This window comes from Suillus fuscotomentosus (genome assembly GCF_016647785.1).
Source record: "Suillus fuscotomentosus strain FC203 chromosome Unknown F5891scaffold_26, whole genome shotgun sequence".
Taxonomy (NCBI): domain Eukaryota; kingdom Fungi; phylum Basidiomycota; class Agaricomycetes; order Boletales; family Suillaceae; genus Suillus; species Suillus fuscotomentosus.
This window is the reverse complement of record NW_024539538.1, coordinates 377,096-395,864: the sequence shown is the minus strand read 5'-3', so window position 1 is coordinate 395,864 and position 18,769 is coordinate 377,096. Positions and strand designations below refer to the sequence as shown.

General features: G+C 47.5%; 5 protein-coding genes across 5 annotated transcripts; 1 reads left to right on the top strand and 4 right to left on the bottom strand.

Annotated features, from left to right (window-relative positions):
• Positions 1-1,658: 1,658 nt before the first annotated feature.
• Positions 1,659-2,924, bottom strand: F5891DRAFT_300230 (uncharacterized protein). Its single transcript, XM_041371256.1, has 2 exons — positions 1,880-2,924; positions 1,659-1,826 (listed from the first exon to the last, which is right to left on the bottom strand). The coding sequence occupies exon 1, from the start codon at positions 2,789-2,791 to the stop codon at positions 1,907-1,909; it is 885 nt and encodes a 294-aa protein (XP_041226180.1). The 5' UTR covers positions 2,792-2,924; the 3' UTR covers positions 1,659-1,826; positions 1,880-1,906.
• Positions 2,925-5,990: 3,066 nt separating this feature from the next.
• On the bottom strand, positions 5,991-8,112 carry F5891DRAFT_300079 (aryl-alcohol dehydrogenase). The gene is made up of 16 exons (XM_041371255.1): positions 8,076-8,112; positions 7,810-8,013; positions 7,695-7,754; positions 7,575-7,638; positions 7,478-7,514; positions 7,334-7,423; positions 7,179-7,280; positions 7,054-7,120; positions 6,964-7,001; positions 6,830-6,905; positions 6,761-6,775; positions 6,603-6,703; positions 6,457-6,551; positions 6,352-6,402; positions 6,169-6,299; positions 5,991-6,119 (listed from the first exon to the last, which is right to left on the bottom strand). The coding sequence occupies exons 2-16, from the start codon at positions 7,838-7,840 to the stop codon at positions 6,034-6,036; spliced, it is 1,044 nt and encodes a 347-aa protein (XP_041226179.1). The 5' UTR covers positions 7,841-8,013; positions 8,076-8,112; the 3' UTR covers positions 5,991-6,033.
• A 360-nt stretch (positions 8,113-8,472) lies between these two features.
• On the bottom strand, positions 8,473-11,647 carry F5891DRAFT_1032792 (beta-lactamase-like protein). The gene is made up of 12 exons (XM_041361680.1): positions 11,610-11,647; positions 11,193-11,547; positions 11,097-11,142; positions 10,955-11,046; positions 10,327-10,905; positions 10,083-10,272; positions 9,824-9,970; positions 9,622-9,771; positions 9,314-9,568; positions 9,110-9,251; positions 8,810-9,060; positions 8,473-8,758 (listed from the first exon to the last, which is right to left on the bottom strand). Exons 2-12 carry the CDS (start codon positions 11,387-11,389, stop codon positions 8,546-8,548), a joined length of 2,262 nt encoding a protein of 753 aa, XP_041226178.1. The 5' UTR covers positions 11,390-11,547; positions 11,610-11,647; the 3' UTR covers positions 8,473-8,545.
• An 888-nt stretch (positions 11,648-12,535) lies between these two features.
• Positions 12,536-16,256, bottom strand: F5891DRAFT_1226111 (uncharacterized protein; the record flags this gene model as incomplete). The annotated part of the gene is made up of 10 exons (XM_041369504.1): positions 12,536-12,857; positions 12,909-12,978; positions 13,026-13,827; positions 13,880-14,165; positions 14,220-14,297; positions 14,349-15,329; positions 15,382-15,560; positions 15,649-15,784; positions 15,858-16,063; positions 16,193-16,256. 10 exons carry the CDS (start codon positions 16,254-16,256, stop codon positions 12,558-12,560), a joined length of 3,102 nt encoding a protein of 1,033 aa, XP_041226177.1. The 3' UTR covers positions 12,536-12,557.
• A 308-nt stretch (positions 16,257-16,564) lies between these two features.
• On the top strand, positions 16,565-18,705 carry F5891DRAFT_1032771 (uncharacterized protein). Its single transcript, XM_041361679.1, has 5 exons — positions 16,565-16,607; positions 16,676-16,782; positions 16,842-16,873; positions 16,938-17,239; positions 17,287-18,705. Exons 4-5 carry the CDS (start codon positions 17,036-17,038, stop codon positions 18,604-18,606), a joined length of 1,524 nt encoding a protein of 507 aa, XP_041226176.1. The 5' UTR covers positions 16,565-16,607; positions 16,676-16,782; positions 16,842-16,873; positions 16,938-17,035; the 3' UTR covers positions 18,607-18,705.
• Positions 18,706-18,769: the final 64 nt, after the last annotated feature.

Here is an 18,769-nt window from a genome sequence, read left to right as displayed (position 1 = left end):
AGCGTTACAATGATCCACTTTGAGGATATCCGACTGATGCTTGTTACGCGGCAGACGAATCTCTCAGTTGAGGATTATCGTCAATACCATAAAGGAATTTCGCCCAGTCTTTGTGTAAGGTCAAGATATCGTATGTAGCTGGCACCATACCGCGTCGGTCCACGGCTGATCGTGGTTGTATCGGCTTGTGGAAGCATTGTAATAGTGCGGATGCAGTTGGTCAATCGGAATGGTGGATGCAGCGCTCTCAACAGCACGATCGACGGAATGGATAGTACAAATACTACGTACTGTCACATCGCCCCAAGGTTGTAGTACACGGCTGCCCTCGGAATCCGAGGCTGCTCCAGTCTCTAGTAAGGTAGCGATCACCGCGATTAATAGTCTGCACAAGCATCAGAGCCACGAGGGAATGCAACAGCACTCCGTGTCACCGCATCCATCAGGAAGAGTCTGGACATGAATAATGTTTGCGACTTGGTTATGTCGATGTCCAGCAGTATTTGTCTTGTTGGTGTTCCGCCAAACTTCAAACAAAGATTCAAAATTAACTTGAGTAATAAGTCGGAAAGCCGCCAGTCGGCGAATGGCGGGAACACTAAACGCGGACATACGAAGGAGCAATGTGCCGATCCGAATAACCACGTGACTGATATTGAAAGCAACAAGCTTACATAATTACTAGTAGGCTAGAATTCGCGCATGGCCTGTCAATGTCCTACTTGTCCTAGTATCATGGCAGGGGGTCTATTCCTGTCTACGATCAAGGCAGACAAGGACATAGCGCATGTATTACCGGTCCTGTTCTGAAGCAGGATTCAGATAGTCTTCCAAGTATCTCTAGGACTCCGAGTCCTGATGTCTCATGAACTAAACTCATGACACCTCCAACGCCTTTATTTGACACTCCCTGCAGGCTGCGATTCATCAGAGATATTACTAAACCTATTGAACCTCCTGCCATACTTCGCCATCTGGTTAATTATGTGAAGAACTCAAAAGAAAGTCCCAATCCCTACCAAAGAAGTGGTCTCAACATGGTCGAGTGCCTCTGTGGTGAGGTGTGTTCGGGGTGCACTGGCTCCAAGGATTTGTCGGACTCAAAGGTATGTTAATGTCATTCCAGGAAAGAACTCAATTGCAACGTAGATTGCAGAGCTTGACTCCCGAGGTCCTATCTCATGCTGTGATCGCAGTACATGCTGACGTTGAATGGAGGCGCGTGCGTGCTATCGCAGGTGCTTTGCGCGTGGATGCTGCTCAGGAACATTTCATGTTTCTTGACTTACTCGCGAAGAGCGAAGCTGACATATGTCAATGCTATTTCGGAACCACTCGAAACCGCTATTGGAGCGCTCTCTAGTTATACTACTGATGAGCTGAATGATTGCAGAAATAGTAGTATTGCTGCGTTCAACCTTGATGTGACGTCGTTCGTGGCTCGACTCCCCGATACAAGTTAGTACTTATTACGTGGTGCTACATTCATCAACTGTACAGTTTTTCCAAAGGGTTCCCACACATCAACCAGGGTGGAATGTTTGGAACCCTCTCTTTCTGATGACGTGGGAGTCGGGGAATGTACGTTCAAACTTTTAACATTTATTCTGTCCATGCGACATACCGCCCTTTGACGTACCCTAGTTGATCAGGATGTACCCTTGACTTGAAGACCCGTTCATTCGGGATGCTGCCAATAAACATACGTGCGTATTCATCATGATCCATAAACAACAAATACATCGTAGGTCAAGGACCTTTGCTATGACTACAACCTTACCCCGAAGTAAGTTAGGCTTTTCAAGCCGGTTTTTTGATTCGTAAATCTCATGATATAGGTTAATAATTCCAGTGGAATCTCCGAGGTGATAGGCCTCACTTCCTGGTGCTGCTCTGCCACTTTGCACTAACACGTATTGCCTCTCGCGGCGAGACCTTCTCTCCTTTGCCGCCGTCTGCGAACCCATTCCATGCCACTCCCGTCATCGCTATCACCTCCTGCTAAATAAGATACACCCGCACCATCACTGACCTTCTGGGAGTGACCGTCTGAAAGTAGGGCAGGGGTTCCCTTGGCGAGGGCGGAATACTTTGAATCGCTGCTGCTGCTGATGCTGCCCATGCCGCCGTACCCCCATTCCACAAAATCGGGTTCATCGCGCACGTTCGCAAAGAGGTTTGTGAGTGGTCGGCGCTTTGAACCGTAGATGCGTCCGTTGAGCATGTGCATGCCACTTGTGGTGACTTTTGGGCGCGTTGAAGGGGAGGTGGGTGGGAAGGAGCTGGGACTGGAGCTGGGACTGGGGCTGTGACTGGGGAAGTGGTTCTTGGGCATTGCATGGTGGTCACCAGCTGAGCAGAGGGAGTTGGTGGAGGGAGCGGTGGAGAAATATCTTGGTTGATTGTCATTGGAGAGGATGGGGATGGACGCAGATCGGGAGAGTGGGGCACCAAAGTCATACGGTTGAGGATCATGAGCGGTTGAGTCGGTGGAAGACCGCTTGAACAAGTTGAATTGGCGGGAAAGGGATGACTTTGGTTTTGATTTGGAGGATGTATTGCGTTGGACATCTACGATGTCGGAGGACAGTGAAGAGAGTGCGCGCGGGTGGGAGTCCATGATGGAATTTGAATTGTCAACTTGAGCGGTGGGCTCAGGAAGAGGTGCGAATCTAATGTGACGCATCGGAACGCTGGCGTTGTGCATGTGCGAGCAAGAAGAGTTACTCGCTCTCGAGGATGTCACGGTGAGGACAGGTGACTGCGTAGGTGAGCGTAAAACAGCGGTCATGATGTTGTGTGGGGCTCGAAGAAAGTTAACAAGAATTGGGAGGTCCGAGTTCAAGAACTAAATAATGAGTTGAATCCTCAAGAGGCGGAGCGTGACTCGGTCCCCGGGGTACAATAACCGCTAGCAGCTGCTTAAGATCCGAGTCTAGATTAACTCTTACCCAAGACTAAAATGATTTACTTCCGCTATCTAGCACGCCTAGTATGCATGATTTTTGGATCTTCTGATCTAGTACTGTGACAAGCATCGAGGTAACGTTATCGAGCATGTATAAAAGTTCAACTACTGATGTGCAGAGTAACCTAGGGATAAAAGTAGTCTGGCCTATAGCTTTCAGCCACCGTAATCGGCGGTGTCAACGTGGACAACAAAGCTTCTCTTCCCTCCACACGAGAATCACGCTGACTCAAATATTGGAGCACTTCGAAACTCAGCTATTAACACACCCCTCCCAGTATGTACTATTAGGTCCAGCACCGGCTAAACCTAAAGTACCCATCTACCCCGCGCTTGTTCGTGGGCAGTGTCGTCATCACTATAATTTGTCCACATCTAGAACTTCCTCGAAGGCTCGAACTATTCACCCATGTGCAATGGCACCGCACAAACCGCCAAGAGTTCAATATTCCTGTACATGAACTTCCCTATGCAGATGTCCAGCAAATCCCTCGAGATCCGAGTATCATACCTAGAACTCTGTCACGCCCATCCGAAATGTTCGAACCCTTGGTAATGCGTGGTTATCGCGCAGTCTCATGACCCAATATTACTTCGAATCTCGTAATGTCCGATTCTTCTCTGTCATATTCAAAATATGATCCCGCATTATAGAGCCAAGATCGCTTTCACGGAACACTTTACAGCCCAAGTCAAATAGCCTCGTTTTTGGACATGACTGTCTAAAAATGTGGCGCGAGCAACTTTGCATGTTTCACATTCTCGACTCCCGTGCTTGGCAACCCTATTATTGTACCATCAAAACTGGGCGGCTCCTGTCATTAGCTCCCTAGGGGCATCATGACTTCAAGTGAAACTGTGGACAATTCGAAGTAGACGTTATTTCCTCTCTGCACTGCATCACCTCAGTACGCCACCCGCAGCTTGGCTGTCAAGCAAAGTTCAGGCAGTGAGTGCCACATTTAGTCGACATGGTCAATCCGAGTGCTTCTTAGTGCGTACCCATCCATCTGCCTGGTGACATCGGTTCTCCTAGCGTATCAGCGTCTGGGCGCTAAGCTGGCAGAGTCAGGTGTTGGCCATGCGGAGCGAATTCTCGCCATTTCCATCCGATCCACTTGCGAATGTCGATGCAGCTTGGCGGACATCGTGCGAGTTCCTTATGTCGACGGAATCAATCTATATCGTCCTCATTATCGCTGCACCACTTTAGCCCAGTGGCAACCTTGACATTACACACACCATGTTCTTGGCCTTGTCAAAGTAAAGTCACCAATAGCGTCCAATTTCTTGTTGCAGTATGTCTAATAAACCTTAGTATGACGATTCGTTCCCACCAACATCCAGAGGTGCAGGTCAGGTGTTCGGAACACCAAATTCATTGTCGCCTTTTCGAGCGGAGGAGGTCCAACTGCAAGCGTTCCTACAAACGGTTGACACTAGTATTTGCCACCATCAGAAGTCTTCGGCAGAATAACCCATGGCAGCACTTCAGGAACTGCTCGTCGTTGATCTCTTTACCAGCCACCCTGTTTCGTAATTATACTACTGCCTGTCGTACTTGTATAAGGCGGGCCGGACGACATGCCTCCCGCGAAAGGCTGCCATCAGTCACATATATCTTGGCGACAAAAACACACCGGTTCCCATGTCATCTTGGACGGATTTTTTTTATCTAGCTATGCAGCACTCAGAGCATGCAAGATTCATTCTGCATCAGGGAAAACTTTCACCATGGAGGTGTCATACATTCCTGTCAGGTTCCTCACCGCCCGCATCAGCCTCAGAGCGTTGCTGACCATAACGAGTGTGGCGTCACCGCACAGCCGCCATACCCTACAGCAACAAAGCCCAACATGCTTGAGAAGCCCGTTGCATTTCTGACACAAATTCAGCGGTTGTCGCATCAATACTTCCATCTCGTTGTCAAACCTAGCTCCTAAGTTCCACAGCTGGTAGTCACTTGATATCCATTCCTAAGTTACGCCGATTAGTGAGAATAAACCGAGTGCCAAGAAACACTCAGAAAAAATGACAAACAAGGGAAAACGAGTTGAAGTAGCTTAGAACCATTGCGGGCTGTAATCAATTTGCTCCATTCCTTGGGACTGCAAGCGTAACAGAGTACAGGAAACACGAGTCACTACGTCTCAGCTATTAGTGAATAGTGCACGGGTGAACGTGAACATGCTAGATTCAGAAATTTAGCAAAGCTCGGACGGGCGTGGCACCATAGACAAACGCACAAGATAGTGATTCAGGGTCACTTCAAGCTGAGAATGCATTTAATATCACCACGACATGGTGATCCCATTTCAGCATGGTCACTGATCAAAATCTAGATAGTTCAGATGTCGGCGGCGGATATAGTGCTGCAGATGAGGTTGACAGCCTGACAGCTGCTTGTAGTGGAGACTCAGCTTCGAAGAACAGCTGATGGGATCCCACACTCCCCAGCAAGCGATACCAGTTGTCAACTTCATACATTGAGATCGCCAGTCCAAGCCCGCGCCACAATCACGAAGGATGACTCATTAATATTGTTACTTTTAGATGCTTATACTTGGACTCTTGGAGTCTTTCACATATAGAGGTCCTGTCCAATCAAAATGACTAGAACGGGTTAGAACTTGTGCATGCCAATACGGCAAGCAGCGATAGGCATGGTAAGCTGACAAGTTATTAACAATCCCAAGGCCAGACAAAAAGCTGGATCTGTTTGAACATAGTTGACTAACTCACTTCTTCACTTCTGGTCATCCGGAAAATATCATCAACGTGTGCATGGTGTTGGTCGAATCCACAAGTTCTCTATACCTTAGATTGGTTCAATGTGGGGAGAGAAAGAGAACAAAATCAGGTCCGTCGATAATTTACGTAAATCGGCGAATTGCCATGGATCAGCACAGCACCCCACGAATGTGTTGCGTCACCACAGTGCGGTTAGATTTCAAGTCATTCATCAAAGCGACTACGTAATTTTGTGTACATACAGTTCGTGATCTACTTGCTCTTGCTAAAAATGATATTCTCACACTGGTCACGGTTTCTTCGTCAGAAGAGACTTATCTGTGACCAACAACAGACTTCGGCTGATAAGGCTCCTCCAAGTACTTGACTTCTTCTGCGGTAAGAGTGATATTGATAGCGCCTAACGAAGAATTATATCAGGATGTCTGCTCTTTGATTGTAACACATACCGAGAAGATCCTGCAGGTTCTTAAGAGACGTTGTCCCAACGATTGGCGCCGAGACGATGTCTTGTGCCATCGACCAAGCAAGAGCTGTTTGCGCCATGCTGGCGCCTTTCTTCTTCGCAACTTCCTCGAGGCTATGGGTATCGCTTCAGAATCTGCTCGATCTAAGGGTGACACTGTTCTCACCGGTTCATAATTTCTTTGTCAGATTCATGCTGGACATATGAGTTGATGGCCCTATACGTCATTTTTATGGATTATTCATGGATAATCCAGATGGTGACAACTAACAGGTCGGTCTTTCCACGAATTGTCTGCTGACCAAGAGGGCGGGTGAGCAGTCCTCGGGCAAGCGGTGACCAGGGGATGCATCCAACGCCAAACATCTAATATGGTAATTAGGGAGTAAGGAAGAGACAAAGATAAACGAATCAAACCTTGAGTGTGGGGAACATCTCTCGTTCCTCTTCGCGATAGATCAGACTGTGGTGATTCTGCATGGAAATGAAAGGTGTAAGGTGGTTCGCGATCGCGTAATCTAAACAGATCCATGAGGTTAAATTTTGACTCCTTCACACTAAAGTTATGATCTCACTTTGCATTGCTTGGACTGAAGATGCATCGTAAGACCGGAAACATGCACAGAATGAATGTCAAGACGTACATTGGTAAGCCCAGCATGAAGACATCCCAATATACCGAACATAACCAGCCTGCACGACGTCATGGAGAGCTTGCATCTAAGTATGATGCAGGTCGGTTAATAGATACTAGAAGTGAGGTATGGCGCTGACATACCGTCTCTTCAATAGGCGTCTCTGTGTCAAAGCGATGGCCTGAAAATCAATCAATCTTGAATCTTTAGCCGAATACTGGGTCACGACAAACACTGCAAGACATCAACATAATCAAGTTGCAAACGCTCTAGACTCTTCTTGATGGATGCGAAAATATGCTATTCGTGTGAGATCAGATAATGCAACAATTTGAAAAATCCACAGGTGCAAACACACCTTGCGACTCAAACCCCTTTGATTAACGTAGCCTAGTTGATCAGGATGTGTACTTGACCTGAAGACCTTTTCACCCGGGGTGCGGCCAACAACATTATAGACCTAGAGGTTTACTTGTCAAGACCTGTCAACAACCAACACATTGCAGGTCTGACCTTTGTCATGACTACAATCTCATCCCGAGGTAAGTTGAGCTTTTTGATCGCGTTTCCAAGTACGACCTCAGAAAGTCCATTGGAGTACATCTAACCACAACAATGAGTGATTCATGCCCAAGGTGAAGAGGTGTTCCATCTTACGTCTGCCGTGTCAAAGGTGTTGATGCCCGCGTCATAACTTCAATATTGATGGTAAAGATACGCTTTTGGATTGAAGTTACGCGACAACAGCACTCACGCAGCTTTGATGTGGATAACGGCTTCTTCCTCTCCAAGAACCCAATCTTGCCACTCGCTGGTACCTATGTTGAAGGATCAGGCGACTTTGGTCATGTGCGCGAGTAAACGCTCTACACACCATACTGCATTGTCCCCAAAATGATTTTGGAAACTTTGAGCCCAGAATTGCCCAGGCGAACTTCATGGTAGGCGGTCTATTAGCAGCATCGATAAACGAATAACCAATTACATACCATAAGGCATTCCTTTCTGCGTGGTCGACATGATCGCTATTGGTTAGGTTGAGGGCAGAGACGCTATTCTGAGAGCTCAGAGTTCGCCGCTTTATAAATCATACGTTATCAGCGGCATGACAGCGGCAAGTCATTCACGGGATCTGCAAGATATCCCGGTTTGCCAGAAGGAAATAAGGGATTGCTCTTATTTTTATTTGTGATCTGGCTTCAAGTTATTCCATCGGCCCGCGGCCACCGCAGTGTGCTAGAATCTTGCTGCGTACCGTGCTGGAAACAATTGTTGTGTTTAGTGAATAAGTGATCACGCGTGTAACTATATCGCCCTGTTGCTAGTGCAGTATAATTATGTAAGTTACCTTGCGGAGCAAGGTCTATCTCAATGTCGCACTAATCAATGATAAACAATATAAAACATTAATAAATAATCACTATCCTAGTATCACATCGGGTCTGTCATTGAGCGCATAAGTCGAGTTGGGTGGAAAGGTATCAACCAATGCATGATACCTCAAAAGAACAATAGTGAGTAAATGTCACGGGAGAGCAAGAGAAAAAAACTGGCTCCGCAAGGCATCAATGACAAAGCAATGAGGCACGCACTTGCTCATTCACTACCTTTCAACTTAGACTTTGCCTTTGGTCGCCGCATGGAGCGTATTATTGAGCTGTAGCAGTATGCCATTATTGAAAGACTACAAGAATACAACAGTCAATGAAATCGAGATTACAACCATCATGAAGCGGCATCAGCTTCGCCGGTTGTCATCGTATCCTTTACAATTTCTGTATCCGTATGATTGGATTTTTCTTGCTTCGGGTCCGCGTCTTCAGGGGATACACTGACCCCAGTAGCGAAAGATTCCGCGAGGGAGCTCACTGTGGTTATGGCCATGTCCAATACTGCTTCAACACGTCTACGAACAGTGTCACTTGGACACGATACCACCTACAATAGGTTAATGGGTAGAGTGATGGAAACGTCAACGTCAATGCATACCAAGGTTATTAGATTTATGTATGCATCAGCTTCTCCTGAGTCATCCATCCGCACAATCAATGCCGGCTCGCTCTTTTCGCCTTGATCCTGATCTTGATCTTGCGTGCCACCTACTTCGGGCATGTGCAACTCCACATCATCGAAATGGGCATCCAAGAACCATGCAATCCGCTGGATTCTAGTGATAGACTGATCACTTTCATGATGGTCCGAATGAGGGTGGTGAGTATGTGAATGTTGCTGCGAGGTTACTAAACAAATTTAACAACATCTACGATAGATATGCAATGCATCACTCACATTTCACAGAAGCAGGACTTTTGTCAATGCCCGTAATAAGAGCCAAAACAGAATCAGCAATCATGTCGTTACTTGCGGTTGAGTCCCACTCAAGCGTGAGTTCGTGTTCTGCAGTGTGTTTGACATCGACAGCACCCATAACCTGTCAGGGGTTATGAGTGGGTGAACTTTATCTCCTTTGAATAAGATATTTCTATTTCTTACCCGAATCACCTTCACGTCATCTTTGTCCAAACCCTCCTCAACACTACCATACATTCCTTCCAGATGCCACCGCACAAGATCCCAGCCCACGCCAAGGACTATCTTCTGTCGCTGAGTAACAGTGCATGTCGATAACCCAGTAAAGTCTTTCAGATCACGCGGATCAAGAAGGGTATAAGAATAATCCTTGGAAACAAGCAGCCCAGATATGACGTCGTTTTCTTGAGGAGCCTTATTAGCCAGAGTACCAATCGCCTAGATGCAATTGCGTCAATTAATCCGCGTTATTCAAAATTAAACCTCGAGACCTTCGCTACACGTTCTCCGCGAAAGGACAGCTCGAGAGTTTCAAGGTTACGAGGGGTGTGGATCTTTACGTCCTCATCGCGGTCCTTGAATTTTGCAGTCATGGCTGCTTTGAGACGCCCCATTGCGGTTTGCTCGCCATGAACTAGAACCTTTGGCAGCAGGTCTTGAGTAAGGCAACATCAGATTTGTACGGGTACTTACTACATGTTGAGCTTTCACTAGCTCGATGAACTCGGAATTCTGAGAGTAGTCCACGTGCGCACTAAAGGAAAGATAGTCGACTGAAATTTTCCGCGGGATAGTGTTGCCCTTCAGTCCAATAATCTCATCTGGTTCAGTCATAATGTCCTGATTTGGAAAAAAAATTCAGAACCTTGCCACTCAAATATAAGGGTGGAAAAAAATATGCCATTAAGAGACACGCGAATCGCGGTATAATTCTATACATAAGACAACTCACCCGAGCCAGTGTTCCCTCGATAGAGTATCCAGTGATAATGAGTCCATTTCGAGAGTCAGGCGCCCAAAGTTCGAGTAATTCACGGCTGGGTCCAGTTTGAAGAAAACCTGGACTTGCCAACACGACGCATGGCGGGCCATCCGCTATTTTCCGTTCCCAACCGCGTGGCTGTGGAAGATTAGATATGTGCCTAGAACAGGGATGATCAGAATAATCTCCGAGAGCGTGATAACGTTTCACGCACTTGAATACAAATGGATTGTCCCGCTTCGCGAACCTCGAGCGAATGTTCGAGTTCATTGTATGTATGTACGTCTGATATACAGCCATGCATTTGCGTGCCAGATTAGAAGCATAATAAATGGGCACGTTGTGCAGGTCCGGATGCTTCTTCCAATATTCATCGAGGATAAGAAGAAGTTCCTGAGCTCGTCCGAGAGCAAAAGTGGGTAGAAGGACATGTCCTCCACGCCTAATAATTGAGTGAACGAGACTCGTAAAACGCAGCTCCTTCTCATCGCGACCTTCTAAGCTCTGAACACCGTATGTACTTTCGACGATGAGGACATCTGGCCGAACCGGGGGAACTTCTGCCTTGACAAGATGTCGGTCTTCCTCGCGAGAATAGTCTCCTGTGTACAGAATCTTGAGGCCGGCTATATCAATAAGAAACATGCATGCGCCCAACACATGGCCTGCATGATAAGGAATGAACGAAACTCCAGGACAAGGTGTTATCAATTGATGGGCAGACACCGGGATAATTGACGACAGCGACATGTTCATTTCAAGAGGAGTGAATAGAGCATCGGAGGTCGACGAACTGTCGTTGTTTATTAGGCCAGTTATTTTTGCACCAAGGCCGAACCTACCTCGTTCGAACAAAATCCTGCATCATGAACTTATGCACAGCTTTTGTAGGATGCGTCATGTACACCTTACCCTTACCATCCCTGAAGTTGGTCTATCATAACCGGTCAAACCTGAGTCGGTTAGAGATTAAATATAGCCTGCCTTTTCCATGATATATGTCAGGGCAGCAGCATGATCAAGATGAAAGCTGAAGATCAAATTAAGTTGCCAAAATAATTTAGGGGACACATCGCGTACTGAGTGATCAAAATCGCATCTACTGTGCTCCAATCAAGTTCATCCACAAATGGGAGTGAAGCCATGCCGCTATACGCAGGGTGCACTCCTGTGTCACAGACAATGGTTTTTCCTCTGTACTGCAGTACGCAGCAGGACCTTCCCACCTCTTGACCTGCACCAAGGAGCGTAACACTCAACGTTGGTGAGTCTGCCATAACTCTGCTCGCCCTTTAAAGTCTGCGTCCAATTTGGAGATATGGCAATCCAAAACAGTCTCAAGGTTCACGATATAGCCAGACTTAAGATCACAGAGAAAGCAAGTAGTCTAGTTTGGCTCGAGCTGGGTTAGAAAATTACAAAGAATCATACTGACGTAAGCGACGACGACTTTGTTCGAGGACGTGTCGAAGGCTGACTTGAAAGAGTCCATTGAAGCACGGCCATGGGCAAGACTAGCAAAACTCAAAATAAACGCGCAGTCCTTGGTTCCCAGGAAATCCGCAGGAGCGCAGCCAAATCTTCTTCAAAGAAGAAGCAAAAGCAGCGCTGCAGGGAACAAATCGATCAAACTAGACATGCTCTTGATTCGAATGCACAAAAACTGTACGAGGTGCGTTCACATCTAATCGATATCCCTTGATGGTCGTTCCATTTCTTCATCATTGAAGCCATATGGTCCTGTATCAAAGCTGGCTTCCATGTGATGCTTACAATCTTATTTTCCAGGCCATCGGGGGACCTACAACCTTGCACTCCAATCGGCCTCAAGACGAACTTGAAATAGATCATGTAAAGGCTCTCACCGAGACCATCATGAGTCTTTGATTCATATCGCGTGCGAGGATTCTTACTCATGGTCCACATGTTCATTGAATGTCTGTATTGTAGGACGTCATATCCCGCAGCCTTTGCACCGTACTGCACATGGACAAGTCATGCGTGTTCATACACGCTTCTCTTTGAATGCATGTGCTCTTTCGGAGACGAACTCAGAATGATAATCGACAAGGTAAAGCTCCCGACCATTTATCATTTCTGGTGCCTGACTGATATTGACTTTGGTTGCCTGCTTATATCAGGCGCAATGAGGAGTCGTCGCCGTCAGGAAGACAACCTACCTGAGGGTTGTGTAGCCCTACACGTATACCGAGTTGCTTTTGATGGTCCGCAAAGTATCCAATTGAGATGGTCTAAATGTTCGGTACTACAAATTTTACGACTAAAGTCAAAGTTGCGACAAGCATCGAAGCAACTTGAATATGAAAAAGCAGGTCCTTGCTGTACCTATCCCATGATACTGTACATACATCAGATCCAGCACGAAGCAGCACAACCATAACCAACCAAACAAATGAGTCCAGTCATATAATCTAATCTAAGCAACTAAACTAAATCCTCCCAATTCGCTTTAGGCGAGCTAATCGACAACTTCCCCTGTTGTTTTCGCTGCCTCAAATTCTTCACCTCTGTATTGATTAAATCTCGGAGACGCTCCAGGTCAAGACTGCGTTCTGCGCGAGAGCCCATGAGCACGTTTCGCCAGATACCAGCTGCGGCGACGGAGTTGTCGATGTTGAGCTGCATAGGACGGTGCAGGCGAACCATCTTTTGCATGAGGTGGTCTGGGTTTGCGTAAATGGCACCGGGCCATGCTACTCGGATGGCAAACCACCAACCAAGAGGCTGTCAGAGAACTCAGTATCTGCTGAGCATATGAAATATCAGGTTCCTCACCCGTCCATCGGGAAGCGTCCGTTCAGGATACGAGTCGTATGTCGTAAGTGAGCCATCAGGGAGCGAGAATCTAAGAAACAATTATTAAATAGCGCAAAGTAAAATCAATCAACCAACCTGTGGACGACCCAATGACCTGCATCTGATCGATGTTTCGCAAGTACAACGATCAATCGTGGAGCATCCTCGAAACCAAAAGGGGCCCATAGATCCCTCAGCATTCCACACGCATCGCCATGCCGGCCATTGAATACAGCAGTGCTGATCGCATCTGCCATGTTTGGAGGGACGAAAAGCCTGTCCACACGCCCGCCCGGGATATCCGTCATGCGGCTTCTCACGTATCGCTTGTACGTCTGCGTCGACCAGATGCTCAGCGCAACCTCATCCACCTGCTGCCCTCGAGTTGTGCTACCCAACGCTGCATCAATCTCGCTCATTGGCCATATGATAGCCCAACTGAGGAGGCGTTGATGGATGCGCTGCCACGGCGGGGGACTGGACTCGCCGTAGTCATGACCAGGATTGCGAATTTGTGAGTTCTGAGAAGGCACCATCTCGCGTCGAATAATTTCTTGTCCGGGGACTGGCGGTAGAGGCGGAGAGGGCTGACGGCGCTCGGTATAGTTGCCCGAGTCGGGAATTTCAGGTAGGCCAGATTCAGTGAACGCTCCATGACCCTCCTCGAACTCGTCCTGGTCGTCTCTCGCGACTTCCCAAGTCTTGTGCGTAATGGCCGACTGGCTTCCTCCAGGCTTTACACGTAACTTGTACAGTTCCTCCTCCAGGAACTGCTGGCCTGGAGAGTCGTCTCGATCGCCACTCAAAAACTCGCTCATGCCTCCCCGTGTCTCAGTGATCGTACCAGCGCCAAATCGTTGCTCAAGTTCAGTGTGATCGCCATAAAGTTCATCATCCTCTTCAACTACAATTCATCAGGATATTCATCTCGACTGCGTAAAAAAACACACCGATGATAGCAGTTTCATTTTGGTACATCGATTCTGGAATCGTGCCAGTGGGTTGCGTGTTGATATTCACAGTTTGAGTGCGCGGGGTTTGGCCGTACTGATCCATGTTTTCTGAATATTCTGTCTCTGCTCGGTATTGCTCTCGAGAAACAGCAGACTCGGCATACGACTGTTGGCTGCGAGGCGGCATGGGCGCATTCAATGACTGAGGGCTGAGGGTTTCGAGACGCTCTTGGACTTTTATCATTCCGTTCATAAGCTCTTTGGCCCATTCAGGTGGCTCTTGCTGTTGCAGAGTTGATGTCAGATTCAAACGTTACCAACAATTGGAGTAACTTACTGTGTCTGGCTGGAAGCCCGCATCCAAATGAACGCTAGGATCATGATCATGGAATGACTTCCTGTACTGTCGCATGGACTGCGAGGATGTAAGATACATTGAACATGAAGAATAAACAGTTGAGCGCACATCTTGGTCATATTTCATGCCCAGTTTCTTGACGCGCTGCCTCAATGCTTTTCGCAGCGCCTTCTTCACCACTTCATGGGTGGTGTTATCGTCCATTTGATGAAGTAAGATACAAAGGTCCATATCGTGGAAGTGAGAGTCGACGATTTCTGGTTCAAGAGTACTAGGGGCATAAGAAGTGCGATTACCAGCGCCACGTTCGGCCAGTGCCTTTGCTACCAACTCCTCCTCAGCCTGGTTCAAGGAGAACGACGGAGAATGCGGACGAGAGGGTGTGGGCGTCGCTCTGTCATCTTCTTCCACGCGTGCCGGCGAGCGCGCGCGCGACTGGGATTGGTGAGTGTGATGTGAATGATGCGAGACATGGGACTGATGCGAGACATGGGACTGGTGAGTGTGGTGCGAATTGTGCGACACATGAGATAATTTACTGCCGCCTCCCCCGCCGTTCAGCTGAGATGTGTCCACGTTCAACTGAGACAATGCGTTGGATTGTGAAGACGTCTGCCTCTGGACTTGCATTGTTGCGGTAAATAGTAAGGGCTCTTGTGTGGCGGCATGACGATAAGGGGAGAATGGACGGTTATGATGTGAAGGAGACATTGGGCTGCCAGCAGCGCTCAGTGGACCTCCACGTTTCGACGCAGCTCCATCGACATCGCTCATGAGGCCTGCACTCGCAACTGAACGCATCTTCTCCTTTTCCTTTAGTTCCCTCTCTGCCGCAATCTTAGCAGCCTTGAATGGGGCTTGACTGGGAGAGTCAGATGGTGACACGCTTGGTGCACGGTGGTGTGATCGTGGGGAGAGAGGAAGCTGGCTGGTCCGGCCTGACGGACTTAGCAGTGTGCTGGGAGGTAAAGGAGGGTATTCAGTAGGGACTTGTGATCTTGATCCGGCTCGTGATCGGCGAGGGGATAAGGGAACTTCATCGGGTGCTGCGCTGCGTGTTGTGTGTGCCTTGCTTGGAGTATTGTGGTGCTATAATATTTCCATCAATCACTTGGACGACTGATGACACTAAAAGACATACGCCTCTGATGGTATCCCGTGAATCGCTTTCAACTACGGAAGTAGTTGACTTGCGTGATTTTGTAGGGGCACCACTGGCTTGAGAGGCAGACTTGCGTGACTTTGAACCGCTAGGTGTAGAGGGAGGTTCGATATTGATGTTGAAAGTAGTCGGGGAGGTGACAGAATTTGGAAGAGGCACTCTTGTGGCACCGGCTACTGTAGAATGCTGAATGAAATGAGTACAAGGATGGAACTGGAGCTATAATTATGTGAGCCCGATGGCGACGTACCTCCCAAGCATTCCAGGGAGGTGCTCCGCTACTGGGCCCAAAGTCAGGCAAAGGGCCTTTGTTGCCAAACGAAGGACCAGAATCAAACGACTCATAACGCGGACCTGGGGGATCCTGAGGACCAGGTTCGTGCTGGCAGTACGTCGTTTAAGACCATGGGAAAGCCGGACAAAAATCCAAAAATTTAATATGATTCGATACTCACCATTACAGAATGAACATTGATGGACATCTCGGTCTTTCGACCATCCTGGACGTTTGAGTCTAGATCAGAAGCGCCATCATCGTTACCAAAGGCGCTGCGCCTTGTAGACGGAAGGCCATTACGAATAAGAGTAGAAGTAGGCGATCCGAGACCCATAGACTCTCTTTGCATACCCTCCAGATATAGCAGGACTACGAAATATGACACTATTGAGTTCGATGCTCGTTGATATTGATGTGAAGGCTTACCTTTCTCATTGGGAGCTGCGGAAAAGGAATCACACGGAATCAACTTGTGAGCTGTAGAAATACATAAAAATGAAGAAATACACATACCTGGTGTACTTGAGCGTAGAAGGATCGGCCTAAGAGAATCGGAACCAACTTCGGCGAAAGACATGGTGGAAATATTCGGAAGGGTTGATATAAAGATATGAGAAAATGATAAAGAAATTCGGGAGAAGAGGGTGTCGCTGATGGTCAAGGAGGACTTTAGTGAGTTGTTAGAATTGTGTTAGAATGTTTGACGGAGCAGAAGAAAGCAGTTATTCAAAAGATACAACAAAATACAAAATGAACCGTGGCGCCAACTTCTATAATACATCGAATCGAATCAATATCATAGCCTAATCAGCTCACAAATATGTGCAAATTCATATCTGCCACAATAACTATATGACAATAATCACTTCTCGACAATTGTTATGTAACAGTTACTTCTCAAGTTGATACTGTAAGAGTCAAAGCAAAGGTTAGTCTACCTACGGGGATAATAAAAATCATCCAGGTACTCACCGACTGATTACTTTGCCACTCTAGGCTTTGCCGCTTTGACGTGGCGAGGGCTCATTTCACTGTGTTGCTCACACTGGATTGTCTATTGCCCGCCACCACGCGGCTGTTCTAATACATTCCGTATTTAACAGGTTTGTCACTGCATTTATCATTGCCCTCCACTGAACTCAACATGTCTTCACCGAGTTAGTCGATCGTGCGTGGCGGCCTTAGCTGCATCCTGTAAGCCCATCTATCACTTAGTCTACTATTGGAATTCACCACAGGCTTATGGTGGCGCATTCAGCCTTTATAGAGGCACCACACCGAGTGCTCCTATCTCAGTCACGTACCGGAGCTCCTGTTTTTCATCACACCCAATCCTGTCTTTGCGCTTTCAATCTCATGCATCAAGCTCTGCGCCTTACCGAAATTATAGACCAGATCAGCTGGCACACTGATCGTGACTCACTTCCCGACCTTGCCTTGACGTGTCGAACATTTGAAGGTCCAGCACTTGACGCCCTATGGAGGAATTTGCCATCCCTAGAACCATTGATCAACTGTATACCAACGCATCTCTGGGGCCACAGTTTCCAAGGGGAACTGGTAAGCATTTCATATTCGCGCGAATCTTCACTTAGTAATTTGTACAGATACTGCTCAGGCCCATCGATACCACGACCTGGGCCACTTTTCGTAAATACGCATTCCGCGTGCACTCCATCACACAATCTGAAGATCCATCGTCCATTATTGAATATCTTCGCTTACTAATGTTGTCTTACCCTTACCCATCATCGACCATGTTTCCAAATCTCCGAAGTTTGGCTTGGAATGTCCATGAAATCCATCTCGCCATCGAGTTCTTGCGTATGGCATTTGTATCTTCCTTGGTTTCCTTGGATCTACGAATTGCCTCAATTTCGCCGGCCTTGATATGCATGTTATCCACTATCGGGACCGCATGTCCTAATCTCACCTCCTTTCGACCTCAAGTAGACAACCCAACATGGAACCGCGAGCTTGTGCCCTTCCTGACACAGGCGATATGTCAGCTCCATCGTCTTTCTACTTTGACTGTGTGCGAGCTTGAAGATCCAGGGATGATGCACGTTACACAGCTACAGTCTCTGAAGACACTTTGGCTTTACATAGGGCCATCTTCTCTCCGACGCACGGGGTTGCCACCGCAGTCACTTGGTCTAGAATGTCTGGAACTCTTGGGTCTTCAAGCTATCAGACTCAACCATATAACGGACTTCTTACGTTCTCTTCGGGCCGTCCAAAGCAAACGTCTTATGGCCGTCTTTTCCTCTAACGCATTTGAACAGCAATCCAATTTCATTTCCGAGTTCTGCACCATACTCCTGGAACGATGCGACAACCTTGAGGCTATAACACTATGCGAACCATTTTACAACACATTTCACAATGTATACGCCCAACCAGGCAACTTTGGCCCTCTGCGCCGTCTTCGCAATCTCACCCATTTCGATGTCGAGGCAGCATGTACCATCTCGATCTCCGATGATGAACTAGGCGAGCTGGTAAATGCATGGCCGAAGCTCAAAACACTCAGACTGAGCTGTTATCGCGACCCCACTATTACTGTGCTGCCTACCTTCCATGGGCTAATCAATGTGCTTCGACTTTGCCCTGAATTGGCATCTCTCTCCCTTGTCATTGATACCACGCAGCTCGATGGCATAAACGTCAAATCTCCCGGAAACGGTAACCGCAACAACGGTTTGCGAGAACTCATCCTCGGTAACTCGCCAATTAGCTCTCCATTGGATGTGGCTCTTGTCCTTAACAGTCTCTTACCCAACCTGCCGGGGGTGAATCTCGAGGTTTGGATTGATGACCCACTCGATGCATTGTTCGAGAAGCCATGGGAGATGGAGCAATGGAAGCTCGTCAATTGCTTAATTGATGGTTTTCGCGTTGTAAGGACGCAGTGTTTGGGGCAATAGTTGACTCTTGTTCGAATCACTTATACCGCAGCCAGTTCCGTGTCAGCATCTGCTGGTATTATTATCTGTTTGATTTATTACTATCAACTGAGGCTGGAACGCGTGATGTGCGCTAACATGCATAACGCATAAGACTTTGTTTGGAAATCAAGATAAGAGATTA